Raw genomic sequence first — 14,553 nt, forward strand, 5'->3', positions numbered from 1 at the left:
AGCAGTGAAAACCCCGATTCCCTCAGCGCCCCTTTCCCTGGGCTGGGAGGTCCCCATTGTCCCCCTGCCCATGGGCTTGGATCAATAGCACTGATCAATGATCTGCTCCAGACCCTCCCTGTGCCCCCCTGGGCTGCAGTGAGGGGACGAGGGTGGGACCCAGGAGCTGTCCAGGGTGGGATTCCTCCCTCTTGCCCTGTGCCAGGGTGGGATTCCTCCCTCCTGCCCTGTGCCAGGGTGGGATTCCTCCCTCCTGCCCTGTCCAGGGTGGGATTCCTCCCTCCTGCCCTGTGCCTGTGCGGGATTCCTCCCTCCTGCCCTGTGCCAGTGCGTGATTCCTCCCTCCTGCCCTGTGCCCGTGCAGGATTCCTCCCTCCTGCCCTGTCCAGGGTGGGATTCCTCCCTCCTGCCCTGTGCCAGGGTGGGATTCCTCCCTCCTGCCCTGTGCCAGGGTGGGATTCCTCCCTCCTGCCCTGTGCCCGTGCAGGATTCCTCCCTCCTGCCCTGTGCCCGTGCAGGATTCCTCCCTCCTGCCCTGTCCAGTGTGGGATTCCTCCCTCCTGCCCTGTGCCTGTGCGGGATTCCTCCCTCCTGCCCTGTGCCCGTGCAGGATTCCTCCCTCCTGCCCTGTCCAGGGTGGGATTCCTCCCTCCTGCCCTGTGCCAGGGTGGGATTCCTCCCTCCTGCCCTGTGCCAGGGTGGGATTCCTCCCTCCTGCCCTGTGCCCGTGCAGGATTCCTCCCTCCTGCCCTCTGCCCCAGCCTGGCTCAGGCCGTCCCCTCTTGTCCCACTGGAGCCTGCAGCCCCCAGAGCACCCCCAGGATATTTGGGAGCTGCTGGGTTGGAGGCTGCAGCAGAGAAAGGCTCCTCAGAGCCTCCCTCCCTCTGCAAATCCCAGTGCTGAGGTTCAGAAGCTCTGGGGCAGCTGATCCCAGCCCTGGAGTGGGACCCTGAATCCCCACATCCTCCCTAACCCTGGATTATCCCAATCCCCACATCCTCCTCATCCCTGCACCCTCCCCATTCCTGACCCCAACCCTTCACCCTCCTGGGTGCTGTGTCTGTCCATTCTCCCCATCCAACCCTGCATCCTCCCCATCCCATCCCATCCCATCCCATCCCATCCCATCCCATCCCATCCCATCCCATCCCATCCCATCCCATCCCATCCCTGCATGCTCCCATCCCATTCTCCCAGGCTCTGCATTCCTGCATCCTCCCTAACCCTGCATCTTCCCCATCCCATCCCTGCATCCTCCTCATCACTCCAACTCTGTATCCTCTCCATCCCTAAGCCCATCCCTGCATCCCCCCCATCCCGGTCCTCTCTCCATCCCTCCCATCCTGATCCTTTCTCCATCCCGACCCTCTCTGCATCCCTCCCATCCCGGACCCATCCTGACCCTCTCTGCATCCCTCTCTCCATCCTGACCCTCTCCCATCCCTCTCCCATCCCTCTCCCATCCCATCCCTCTCCCATCCCTCTCCCATCCCTCTCCCATCCCATCCCTCTCCCATCCCATCCCGACCCTCTCCCATCCCTCTCCCATCCCTCTCCCATCCCACTCCCATCCCTCTCCCATCCCATCCCATCCCTCTCCCATCCCATCCCTCTCCCATCCCTCTCCCATCCCTCTCCCATCCCACTCCCATCCCTCTCCCATCCCGACCCTCTCCCATCCCTCTCCCATCCCTCTCCTGTCCCTCTCCCATCCCATCCCATCCCATCCCTCTCCCATCCCTCTCCCATCCCGACCCTCTCCCATCCCTCTCCTGTCCCTCTCCCATCCCATCCCATCCCTCTCCCATCCCTTTCCCATCCCTCTCCCATCCCTCTCCCATCCCATCCCTCTCCCATCCCTCTCCCGTCCCTCTCCCATGCCCGTCCCTGTGTCCCCTCGCGGCTCCCCTGCTCGGCGGGCTGGCAGTGGTACATCCCTGCCTCCCTGCCTCCCTCCCTCCCTGCCTGCATTGCCCGCTGCTCGGGGACGCTGCTGGCAGCGAGGGCAGCGCTGCGGGGGCTGCGGCGGCCGCGTGCAGCCCCACACCCGCGGGAGAAGGGCTGGAAGGGCCCCCAGATCCATCCCGATCCGTGCCCGGGGCCGGCAGCAGCCATGACCCAGGGGAAGGTACGAGCGAGGCCGGGCCGGGCAGGGCGAGCCCGTCCCTGTTGCGTAACGGCGCCTTCGGAGCGGAGAGAGCGGCGCAGGGAAGGGGTTTAGGAGCACCGAGGGATTTAGGAACAGTGATGGGTGCAAGGGGAGCGGGGCACCCGTGCACGGTGCCTGCCATGGGGGCGGAAGGGGCTGGGGACTGGTTTGGGGGTTGGGGGCCGGTTTAGGGATGGTTTGGGGATTGGAGGCTGGTTTGGGGTTGGTTTGGGGATCGGGCTGGTTTAGGGGTGATGGATGCACAGCTGAAACCCCGTTGGACCGGACCTGTGGCCGTTCTACCCCCTGTGCCCCCCAAATCCCGGGTGTGGGGGGGCTCCGTGAGCTGTTTGTGCTGTCCCACCCCTGTCCCCATCTGGCAGCACCTCCTGCCCGGCCCGGGGGCTCAGGATTTTGGGGGTTTGGGGGATTTTGGGGCTCTCCAGTGCTCTCAGACCGAGGAGGGGGGGGGGTTGTGGATCCTCTGCCAGCTCATGCACCATCGCCATGGCAACGCTCTGGATGCAGCTCCATCCCTCTGGATCTCCTTGGATATTCGGGGGGGTGGGGAGGGGGCTCGCAGGATCTCGGCCCCTAAACCCAAGGGACAGGGAAGGACAGGGAAGGACAGGGAAGGACAGGGAAGGACAGGGAAGGACAGTCCCTGGGGCTGCCAGGGGAGGTGGCACAGCTGGATCTGCCCGTGGGACTCATCCCAGCCTGGCCCTGCTGTGTTTTCAGGGCCCGTGGCCCCTTCAGCTGGAGCTCTCCTCACTCTGCTCTGTTCAAGCCCCCCTGTTTTGGGGTTCATTGCCTCTGCAGCCCCCCCGAGCTGTGGAGCTGCTGCTCCTGGGCTGAGCTGGCTCCTCCGAGGGCAGCAGAGTTATCCTGGCAGTTCATCTACCCCAGCCCAGCTGGGAGGTTAAAGGGATCATGTTCCCAAGGAGAGGAGAGTGCTCAGGTGGCCCCAGGTTGGCTCCTTGCTGCAGCCCCGGGTCCTTGGAATGCTGGGAAGCAGCAGAGCTGAGCCTCCACACGGGCACAGGGGAGAAAATTCTGGAGGGCCAAACCAGAGCATTCCTGGGAGCAGCTGAGCCCAAATGAGGTAAATGGGAATGAAGAGTTCAGGATTTTCTGCCCAGGATCTGAAAGCTCTTTTGAAGGAGCAATGTAGGAAGTTTGATGAGAAGCAGAGAATTCCTTGGATGTTTTTGGTGTCACGTTGAGCCCAAGGCACTGCGGGGGCTCTGGGTCTCCCCTCAGACCTCCCTGCCTGGAACTTCTCATCCCAACGAGCACCTCCGGGGCTTTCCCATCGCCCCTCAGCCATGGGTGCCCTTCCCGGGGTGCAGGGATGGGCCCGTGCCCAGCCCCCAGGAATGGCTGGGGGGCTCCCAGTTCCCAGGGCTCCCAGTTCCCAGGGCTCCCAGTTCCCGTGGCTCCCAGTTCCCATCTCTTCCAGTTCCTCTGGCTCCCAGTTCCCATGGCTCCCAGTTCCTTTGGCTCCCAGTTCCCATCTCTCCCAGTTCCCATGGCTCCCAGTTCCCATGGCTCCCAGTTCCCATGGCTCCCAGTTCCTCTGGCTCCCAGTTCCCATGGCTCCCAGTTCCTCTGGCTCCCAGTTCCCGGGGCCCCCAGTTCCCATGGCTCCCAGTTCCCATGGCTCCCAGTTCCCGTGGCTCCCAGTTCCTCTGGCTCCCAGTTCCCATGGCTCCCAGTTCCTCTGGCTCCCAGTTCCCGGGGCCCCCAGTTCCCGTGGCTCCCAGTTCCCGGGGCTCCCAGTTCCCATCTCTCCCAGTTCCAATGGCTCCCAGTTACCATCTCTCCCAGTTCCCATGGCTCCCAGTTCCTTTGGCTCCCAGTTCCCATCTCTCCCAGTTCCCATGGCTCCCAGTTCCCATGGCTCCCAGTGCCCATCTCTCCCAGTTCCCATCTCTCCCAGTTCCTGGGGCTCCCAGTTCCCATCTCTCCCAGTTCCCATGGCTCCCAGTGCCCATCTCTCCCAGTTCCCATCTCTCCCAGTTCCTGGGGCTCCCAGTTCCTTTGTCTCCCAGTTCCCATGGCTCCCAGTTCCTTTGTCTCCCAGTTCCCATGGCTCCCAGTTCCTTTGGCTCCCAGTTCCCATGGCTCCCAGTGCCCATGGCTCCCAGTTCCCATCTCTCCCAGTTCCTGGGGCTCCCAGTTCCCATCTCTCCCAGTTCCTGACCCCTTTCCCAGAGCCCATCCGTGCCAGTTTCTCATCCAGGGCGGTTTCTGCGATGCTTTTACTCATCTCTCTCTCTCTCTTTGCCCCTGTCTGTGCAGCTCTCTGTGAACAGCAAACCCCCCAGCTCTGAGGGGCAGGGGGACAAGAAGGACAATGCCACAGCCCCCCCGGCTCCCCCGTCCTACGAGGAGGCCACGGCGGGGGAAGGGATCAAAGCCGGGGCTTTTCCTGCCCCGCCCGCGGCCCCGCTCCACCCCAGCTGGGCGTACGTGGATCCCAGTAAGTCCTTCCATGGATGGGCTGGGTGAGCCCTGGGACAGGGGCAGAGATCCCCCAGCATGGAGAGGAGAGGGGGATAAGAGGGGGAGCAGGGATGAGAGCAGGAGCAGGGAGAAGAGAGGGAGCAGGGAGAAGAAGAGGAGCAGGGACAAGAGAGGGGACCAGGATAAGAGGAGCAGCAGGGATGAGAGGAGGAGCAGCAGGGATGAGAGGAGGAGCAGGGATGAGAAGGGAACCAGGATAAGAGGAGCAGCAGGGATGAGATGGGAACCAGGGATGTGCTGCTCAGTTTGGCCCAGGGCAGAGCTGCAGCCATGAGCTGTGAGCTTCTGTCTGCACAGCAGTCTCCATCTGTGTGTAAAATCTCCATCTACACATGAAACTCTCCATCTGCAGATAAAAGTCCATATATCTGTGGATAAAAGCCATTGCAGCCATCCCAGAGACCTCACGAGGGAGTAAACTCCTTCCCAGTGGGAGAAATCCCCATTGCCAGCTCGCTGCCCTGGGAGATCCCAGCTCCTGGGGCTGGAGGAAAGTCCTGGATCAGCTGCAGGGATCCCCCCACCCCCTCCTGCAGCTCCTGCTCAGCCCCAGCTCTCAGAGCAGCTGAGGTGGCACAATTGGTGTCACAAGTGGTGTCACAGCCCCCAGTGTGGCTGTTGGCAGCTGCTGGCAGAGCCAGGGAGGCTGGGACACGGCTGGGGCCAAAGGCTGGATTGTTCCAGCATCCTCGTGGCCATTCCTGGGCAAACCAGCAATTTTTCCAACACCCAGAAGCTCCCTGGAGCTGCTGCTGGGCTGTAGCAAAGGACAGAGCCCTGGCTGTGCCCAGGGAATGGCTGCAGGCTTGGAACTGGGGATGGAGCCTGGGAAGTGACCCTGGGGGTGGCCAAGTGCTCACTCAGCACAGTTCCAGCCAGAGAAAACACTGGGATTATGGGATTTAGGGACTCCTGAGCTCTTGGCCTGCTCCATCCTTTGCTGCCTGTTCTGTCCAGCTGCAGGGATGGGATGCTTGGGGAAGGGGAAGGAGTGAAAACCTCCCCTGCTGTGCCTGTGCTGCACATTCTGATGGTTCCTCAGCCTTTGCCCTGAGGAACAGGATAAATCCCCCAGGTGCCTCTGGGCATCATCTGGATTTTTCTGCTGTTGCAATGAATTAGAGGGGGTGAGGCCTAAATGGGGTGGGATGGGGTATTTGGGGTTTAGGGGTGGGATGAGGTATTTGGGGTTTAGGGGTGGGATGGGGTATTGGGGTTTAGGGGGTGGGATGGGGTATTTGGGGTTTAGGGGGTGGGATGAGGTATTTTGAGGTTTAGGGGTGGGATGGGGTATTTGGGGTTTAGGGGTGGGATGGGGTATTTGGGGTTTATGGAGTGGGATGGGGTATTTGGGGTTTAGGGGCGGGATGGGGTATTGGGGTTTAGGGGGTGGGATGGGGTATTTGAGGTTTAGGGGTGGGATGGGGTGTTTGGGGTTTAGGGGTGGGATGGGGTATTGGGGTTTAGGGGTGGGATGGGGTATTTGGGGTCTCCAGGTGGGAAGCCAAACCCACTCTATGGGATGTCTCACACCTGACTGGGAGCACCTGGAGAGAAGGGATGTGGGTTTGGGGCTGTTTCTGTGACCATGAACTCAGGACACACCGTCCTGCTGTGGCCTTGGACGGGGGGACAGATGGGGGGACACCAGGAGGGAGGAGGATGGAACCTTCTGGATGCTGGCAGGGAGGGAGGGAGGGGAGTAAAACCCTTCAGTTCCTCAGGGCACTGAGGTGCCAGCTGGGGGTTTAGGGGCCAGCTGGGGGTTTAGGGGCCAATTTGGTGTTTAGGGGCCAATTTGGTTTTAGAGAACAATTTGGTGTTTAGAGGCCAGTTGGGTGTTTAGAGGCCAATTTGGTGTTTAGGGGCTTTGGGTGTTTAGAGGCCAGTTGGGTGTTTAGGGGCCAATTTGGTGTTTAGGGGCCAATTTGGTTTTAGAGAACAATTTGGTGTTTAGAGGCCAGTTGGGTGTTTAGAGGCCAATTTGGTGTTTAGGGGCTTTGGGTGTTTAGAGGCCAGTTGGGTGTTTAGGGGCCAATTTGGTGTTTAGGGGCTGGGATTGCTTTGGTGCAGGAGGCCTCGAATTCCCAGGAATTCTCCCTGCCCAGGTACTCTGGGGTTGATGTGGGATCCAGGAGAACACGCAGCAGGTTCAGCTCCACTGGGGCAGGAAGGAAGGACCAAGGGATTTACTGACAACAGAACAGCACCAGGGACTTATTTCTTGATGGGAGCACCTAAGTGAGAGTCCTGCATTTTGAATGAGCAACCTAAACCAAAAACCAGAAGAAAATCAGGATCAGGACCTTGAATTTGGCTCTCTCAGAGTCTGCTCTGAGATTGAGAGGGTCTTTGCTCCATCTCCTGAAGGATTTTGGTATCCCTGAGCTCAGAAGCTTTAGGAGGAGGGGAGGTGTCTGTGGACCAGGCAGGGACAGGAATGTAAAGCAGGAAAATCACACAAAAATCCTTCTGTGAAACCCAGCAGGGGAGACTTCAGTGACACAGGAGAGGAGCACAGAGGGCACAGAATGGTCATGGAGTCATGGAATGGTTTGGGTGGGATGGGACCTTTAAGCCCATCCAGGGCCACCCCTGCCATGGCAGGGACACCTCCCACTGTCCCAGGCTGCTCCAAGCCCTGTCCAGCCTGGCCTGGGACACTGCCAGGGATGGGGAAAGGAAAACCAGCAATGGGAGCTTCTGTTCCAGTTTTGGCCCAGCAGAGGTGACTTGTGTGGGGATTTGAGGGTTTGGGGGAAGGTTTTTTTCACTGGTAGCATTGGAGCTGTTTCCTCCCTTTTCAGGCTCGGTGCTTAACTGTTTCCTGAGTCCCTGCATGGAAATGGGGCTGAGGGATGGAGCTCAGGGAGCCGCCAGGAGCTGCTCTCAGAGCAGGGACGTTGTTGACAAAGCCAGGATGCAAACACAGCTCAGGAGAGCAGCGAGAGACTCCTCCTGCTCCCTGGGAATGCTGAGTCACAGCTGCTCCCCTGGGAATGCTGAGCACAGCTGCTCTGGGGGTGCTTTAGCATCCAGTGAAAGGAGAGCAAGGGATGATCCCAGCCCTCCCATTGCTGTGGAAGGTTTGGTGTTTGCTCAGACAAGGACTCAGCCTGGTGTTGGGATGGTTTGTGGGAATGTTCCCCCTCTGCTCCCAGGGATGGTCCCAAGGAGCAGCAGGAGTGGGAAGAGAGCAGAGGAACTTTTGTGTTTGCTGGGAAATGTCCCAACGAAGGCAGGAATGATGAATCTGACTCCATGTTCTCAGAAGGCTAATTTATTACTTTATTATACTATAGTATATTAAAGAATACTATACTTTAATATAATATGTAATATACTAAAGAATAATATCTTTAACATTCTTTAATATTAATATTCTTTAATACATTATATTAAAGAATACTATACTTTAATATAATATATACTAAAGAATAATGTATTTAATGTTCTTTAATATTATTATTCTTATATTAATATTTTTTAATATATTATATTAAAGAATACTATACTTATATAGATCTATTTAATACACTATATAATATAACTATGCTAAAGAATACAGAAAGGATACTTAATAAATGCTAAAAAGATTATAATGAAAACTCGTGACTCTTTCCAGAGCCCTGACACAGCTTGGCCCTGATTGGCCAAAGAGCCAAAACAATTCACATTAAACCACTGAAACAATCACCTGTGGGTAAACAATCTCCAAAGACATTGCACATGAGCAAAACACAGGAGAAGCAAATGAGATAAAATTGTTTTCCTTTTCTCTGAAGCTCCTCAGCTTCCCAGGAGAACAATCATGGGCAAAGGGATTTTTTCAGAGAATGTGAATGGCACAAGGAACCTCTGGGGATTTGGGGCACCAGACTGAGCTGTGATGGCTCCCTGGGCTCAGGTCCCAAGACTGGGGGGGATTTGGGATTTGATCACAAGGAACCTCTGGGGATTTGGGGCACCAGACTGAGCTGTGATGGCTCCCTGGGCTCAGGTCCCAAGGCTGGGGGGGATTTGGGATTTGATCACAAGGAACCTCTGGGGATTTGGGGCACCAGACTGAGCTGTGATGGCTCCCTGGGCTCAGGTCCCACAGCTGGGGTGGATTTGGGATTTGGCCACAAGGAACCTCTGGGGATTTGGGGCACCAGACTGAGCTGTGATGGCTCCCTGGGCTCAGGTCCCAAGGCTGGGGGGGATTTGGGATTTGGCCACAAGGAACCTCTGGGGATTTGGGGCACCAGACTGAGCTGTGATGGCTCCCTGGGCTCAGGTCCCACAGCTGGGGGGGGTTGGGTGGCAGCTGCTCCTTTGGCCTCTCTGCAGGCACCAGCCCCAGCTACGGCAGCGCGGGGTACCCGGGGGACACGGAGCTGCTCACCACCTTCAGCTGGGACGACCGCAACGTGCGCAGGGTGTTCATCAGGAAGGTGAGGCCGGGACACGGCCCTCACCCTCGGGGCTGGCAGAGCTGGACCCCCGGCCCCTGGAGGGCCTGGCTCTGCTGGATTCTGGGATCCATGGATCACCACCTCTCCCTGCAGGTTTACGCCATCCTGATGGTCCAGCTCCTGGTCACCGTTGTCATCGTGGCTTTCTTCACCTTCTGGTGGGTGCTGGGTGTGTCCTGGGCCACCTGGGAGTGGGTTCTGGGCAGGTTCCTGGGGCTTGTGTCACACCTGGATTCTTTCTGAGTGTTCCAAGAGAAAAGCACAGCTGAGGGAACACTCAGAGGTCCCTCAGTCCTTTTTGCCCCCATTCCCACCCACGCTCAGGTTTGGATCCCCCATGCTGGATGATCCCCATGGCCGCTGCCCTTGGCAGTGGCTGCTGGGTTTTCCCTGTGGGAGTTACCAGATCCCAGCTCCAGGAGCTGCCTTCCCTGCCCTGCTCATCCCCCTCTCCAGCTCGGATGACCGAGCGCTCTGGGTGTGTGTGGCTCATGTTGCCTCCAGAATAAATAATGGATCAGTGCCAGCCTGAGGATTTGGGCTCCCTAATCCCCTGTGGGAGCCATTCCCAGCCAGCTGCGGTGTGGAGCTGGGGGAGCAGCGCCTCCCTTCCCACCTGGCAGCTGGAATTCCTCTCCACAGGCTCAGGCTGCCGAGAGGATTCGCCCAGGGCTGGGTTTCGAATCCCCTGCTCGGGCTGTTCCTGGGTTCATTGAGCAGGGAGCTCGGAGGGACTGGGTTCGTCCTGCTCAGGATCTTTCTTTGTCTTGCAGTGAACCAGTCAAGGGCTACATCCAGACCCACTCTGCCTGGTACTGGGCTTCCTAGTGAGTATCCCTGGCTTTTCCTGCGGCCTTGTGTGCTCCAGACAGCCTGGGTGGGGATGTGGGCATGTGGGAAGAGCCTGCAACACTTCCCAAACACTGTCCTGCATGTGAAGCATCACTCTAAAGTGTCCAGGGGCAACTGGGGAAGGTCATGGAATGGGTTGGGTTGGGTTGGGTTGGGTTGGGTTGGGTTGGGAGGGACCTCAAAGCCCATCCAGTGCCACCTCTGCCATGGCAGGGACCCCTCCCACCATCCCAGGCTGGGCAGGGACCCCTCCCACCATCCCAGCTGCTCCCAGCCCCACTGTCCAGCCTGGCCTTGGGCACTGCCAGGGACCCAGGGGCAGCCCCAGCTGCTCTGGGCACCAATCCATGGGTGAGCCTGAGGTGAGCAGGTGGAAAATCTCACCTGAATGAGCAAGAGACCCCAAACACCTCCCCAAAAATGGCTCGAGAAACCAGGGTCGAAATAAATCCCTGAGTATTTCCTGCAGAAAGCCAGAGAGAACTGGGGAGTTTCCAGGGAAACAGAAACTCCTAATGAGACCTGGAGGGATGTCCAGGGTACCTTAGAGGGTTGATTTTGGGAAGGTCCCCTGGGAAGCTCCAGAGGCCTCCTTGCAGAGCAATCAGGAAAACACTGCAGAGCCCCATGTCTGACACCTGGAAGGATGTTCAGGGCACCATGGAGGCTGAACTTTGGGGTTTCCCCTTGGAAGCCAGGTGGTTGTCGTGGTTTCCATTACATAATATCCAGTGGGGTGGATTTGGAGGTGTTGGGATGTTCCTGGCCATGTCTGGGTGGGGCTGTCACTCCTGGGGCTCCATCCCAGAGCCCCAAAGTTGGGATTCTGTTCCTTGGTTCCTCCAGCCAGCCCAGAATGGAGCTCCCAGGTGCTGGCATCTCCTGGCTCCGTGGTTTCCAGGCTGCTGGCGGGGTCAGTGCTGCTCATTCAGTGTGAGGTGAACTCAGCTTTAATCAGTTCACACCCAAATCAGCAGATGAGACACCGGCTTATGTAACCTGGGAGAACCCCACAAACAGCAGCCATGGGAGCTCCGGGGCACCAGGAGGGAACCAGAGGTGCTCCAGGGGGCAGCTGGGCTTGGAGAGGCACTGTCACCTCCCAGGGGACAGGGGGAGGAGGCTCAGCCCTGCTCAGGTGCCCACCTTGGCCTCTGGGGTCACCTCTCCAGCTCCCTGCCCGGATGGAGTTTATTCCCTCCTGTTTCCCAGCTGGAACACCCTGGGACAGCTGGGGGGGTTCTGTCCTGGAGGAGTTTCCCCCCTGGTCATTGTCCCCCTGTGCCCAGGTCAGACCCCACCTGCAGAGCTGCCCCAGCCCTGGGCTCCCACAGGGAGGATGAGGAGAGAGCCCAGAGGGGGCCCCGGAGCTGCTCCAGGGCTGGAGCCCCTCTGGAGCCAGGCTGGGAGAGCTGGGGGTGCTCACCTCACTGCAGGGAGAGCTCAGAGCCCCTGCCAGGGCCCAAAGGGGCTCCAGGAGAGCTGGAGAGGGGCTGGGGACAAGGGATGGAGGGACAGGACACAGGGAATGGCTTCCAGAGGGCAGGGATGGATGGGACATTGGGCAGGAATTGTTCCTTGGGAGGGTGGGGAGGCCCTGGCATGGATTTCCCAGAGCAGCTGAGGCAGCCCCTGGATCCCTGGCAGTGCCCAAGGCCAGGTTGGACAGGGCTTTGAGGAACCTGGGACAGTGGGAGGTGTCCCTGCCATGGCAGGGATGGGATGGGATGGGATGGGATGGGATGGGATGGGATGGGATGGGATGGATTTTAAGCTCCCTTCCCACCCAGGCCATTCCATGCCTTTAATTTTGTCTGTTTTTTCACTGCTCAGTGAGCCAAGCCCTTCCCTTCATTCCAGCGTCTCCAAATGTTTTTCCTGCTCTGTGCCTGGGTCTCCTTCCCAACCAGAGACCTCTGTAATAAAACCTGGGAGCCCCAGGATGTTTCCCACCGCTGGGATGGCCCTTCAGTGGAATAAACCCAGAGCAGACAGGGGATGGAGGGCCCTGCTGGCTCTGTGCTCCCCACAGTCTCTTCCCAGCTGCTCAGCCGTGTCCAGGCTGCTCCCACTGGGCTTTCCTGGTTTCCCAGTGGGAGAGCTGGGCCTGGGTTTATCTCTGTGCCCTCGTGGCCCTGGGCTCTGCCATCACCTCCCTGCCCTGGCCGAGGGTCAGTGGCTATCGGGAGCCATCGGCACGCCCGGCACTGCTGCCCTGGGGGGAGCAGCTCCCAGAGCCTGGAAAAACACCCAGCTGTGGGCAGGAGAGCCTCCTGCAGCTCTGGGGCTGCTGGGCTTGCACAGGCTCAAATGCTGGGAGGTAAAACCTAAAACCTGCCAGGACCTGGGTGGGGCTGGGCAGCCACTGCACCTTGGGCTCCTGTGAGCCAGGAGGATCCTCCTGGCTCTGGGGCTGGGCCCTGAGCCCTGTTCTGAATGGATCCTCCTGGCCTGAGCCCTTCCCTGAGCCCTGTTCTGAATGGATCCTCCTGGCCTGGGCCCTGTTCTGAATGGATCCTCCCGGCCTGGGCTTGTCCCTGAGCTCTGTTCTGAATGGATCCTCCTGGCCTGGGCTTGGCCCTGAGCCCTGCTCTGAATGGATCCTCCTGCCCTGGGCCCTGTTCTGAATGGATCCTCCTGCCCTGGGCTTGGCCCTGAGCCCTGTTCTGAATGGATCCTCCTGCCCTGAGCCCTCCCTGAGCCTTGTTCTGAATGGATCCTTCTGCCCTGAGCCCTGTTCTGAATGGATCCTTCTGCCCTGAGCCCTGTTCTGAATGGATCCTCCTGCCCTGAGCCCTTCCCTGAGCCTTGTTCTGAATGGATCCTTCTGCCCTGAGCCCTGTTCTGAATGGATCCTCCTGCCCTGAGCTTGTCCCTGAGCTCTGTTCTGAATGGATCCTCCTGGCCTGGGCTTGGCCCTGAGCCCTGCTCTGAATGGATCCTCCTGGCCTGGGCTTGTCCCTGAGCCTTGTTCTGAATGGATCCTCCTGCCCTGGGCCCTGTTCTGAATGGATCCTCCTGCCTGAGCCCTTCCCTGAGCCCTGTTCTGAATGGATCCTCCTGGCCTGGGCTTGTTCCTGAGCCCTGTTCTGAATGGATCCTCCTGCCCTGGGCCCTGTTCTGAATGGATCCTCCTGCCCTGAGCTTGTCCCTGAGCCCTGTTCTGAATGGATCCTCCTGGCCTGGGCTTGTCCCTGAGCCCTTTTCTGAATGGATCCTCCTGCCCTGAGCCCTGTTCTGAATGGATCCTCCTGCCCTGAGCCCTGTTCTGAATGGATCCTCCTGCCCTGAGCCCTGTTCTGAATGGATCCTCCTGCCCTGAGCCCTGTTCTGAATGGATCCTCCTGCCTGAGCCCTTCCCTGAGCCCTGTTCTGAATGGATCCTTCTGCCCTGAGCCCTGTTCTGAATGGATCCTCCTGCCCTGAGCCCTTCCCTGCCCTGGGCTCTTCCTCAAGCTCTCCAGGAGTGGAATCCAGGAATGGGTTGGGTTGGAGGAGCCCTCAAGTCCACCCAGTGCCACCCCTGCCATGAGCAGGGACACTTTCCACTGTCCCAGGTCTCTCCAATCCCTGTCCAGCCTGGCCTTGCACACTTCCAGGAGTGGAAAGCCCAAAAATTCCCATTCCTGGAGGGATGTACCACGGGAGCAGCTCCCTTCTCCAGCACAGCCCTTCCAGCCCTGCCTGAGCCTGGCCACTTTGCCAGCCCTTGGTTTAAGAACCTCCAGCCTTGACACCCCCAGGCTGGAAAGGGTTTGGAAACGAGGGGCAAAGCCTGGCACCTCCATGTGAGAAACTCCCAGAACCAAGGAATCCTGGAATAATGAAGGTGGGAAAAGCCCCTGGAGCCCATGGAGTCCAACCACCAAGCCTCCCCTCACCACTGACCAAGTGTCCTGGGTTGATAAGTGAGTTTTTTGGGAGGTTGTGGTGAAACCAATCAGTGCTCAGATCTGAATGTCCCCCAGTGCCACTTCCAAAAGCTTTTGGACACTTCCAAGGATGGGATTCCAGCACTGCCTGGGCAGCCCCTCCCAATGCCCGACCTCCCTTTCCATGAGGGAACATTTCCTCAGAGCCAACACAAACCCAGTTCTGCCCTGTTTGTCATTCACACATTTGGGTGCTCTGCTCCAGATCCTGCCCTCAGCTTCTCCAGGGGTGTTTTGTCCCACCCTGGGGATGGGCGCAGGCAGAGGAGGCTCCTGAGGGCAGGAAGGAGCTCAGTGAGAGGGACCAGGGGTGGGAACCACCCTGATCCAGCCTGCTGGGTGTTTGCATTTCCAACATCCCCATCCCAGGCTGCTTTTCCAGGCAATTCCATCCCAGGGAATTCCACCATGCCTGTCTGCTTTTCCAGGGAATTCCATCCCAGGCTGGTTTTCCAGGCAATTCCATCCCAGGCTTCTTTTCCAGGGAATTTCACCCCAGGGAATTCCCCCCTGCTCCACCCTCCCAGGCTGTTTTTCCCCCCTGAACTCTCCCTCTCTCTCTCTCTCTCTCCTTGCAGCGCCGTTTTCTTCGTCACCTACCTGATCCTGGCCTGCTGCTCCGGGCCCAGGTGA

At 58.8% G+C, this 14,553-nt stretch overlaps 1 protein-coding gene across 3 annotated transcripts in view; it reads left to right on the forward strand.

Annotated features, from left to right (window-relative positions):
• Positions 1-1,784: 1,784 nt before the first annotated feature.
• Positions 1,785-14,553, forward strand: part of FAIM2 (Fas apoptotic inhibitory molecule 2) — a 33,877-nt gene continuing 21,108 nt past the window's right edge. For all 3 annotated transcript variants that reach the window (XR_013185919.1, XR_013185920.1, XM_077192778.1), the window contains exons 1-6: positions 1,785-2,129; positions 4,455-4,635; positions 9,012-9,115; positions 9,230-9,294; positions 9,910-9,963; positions 14,499-14,549. Coding sequence is in view for 1 of the 3 variants with exons in the window: in XM_077192778.1 (XP_077048893.1) it covers positions 2,115-2,129; positions 4,455-4,635; positions 9,012-9,115; positions 9,230-9,294; positions 9,910-9,963; positions 14,499-14,549 (470 nt within the window). In the remaining 2 variants the exon portion in view is untranslated. The remainder of the gene's footprint in view (positions 2,130-4,454; positions 4,636-9,011; positions 9,116-9,229; positions 9,295-9,909; positions 9,964-14,498; positions 14,550-14,553) is intronic.

The sequence above is a fragment of the Agelaius phoeniceus genome, chromosome 35 (assembly GCF_051311805.1).
Source record: "Agelaius phoeniceus isolate bAgePho1 chromosome 35, bAgePho1.hap1, whole genome shotgun sequence".
Classification (NCBI taxonomy): domain Eukaryota; kingdom Metazoa; phylum Chordata; class Aves; order Passeriformes; family Icteridae; genus Agelaius; species Agelaius phoeniceus.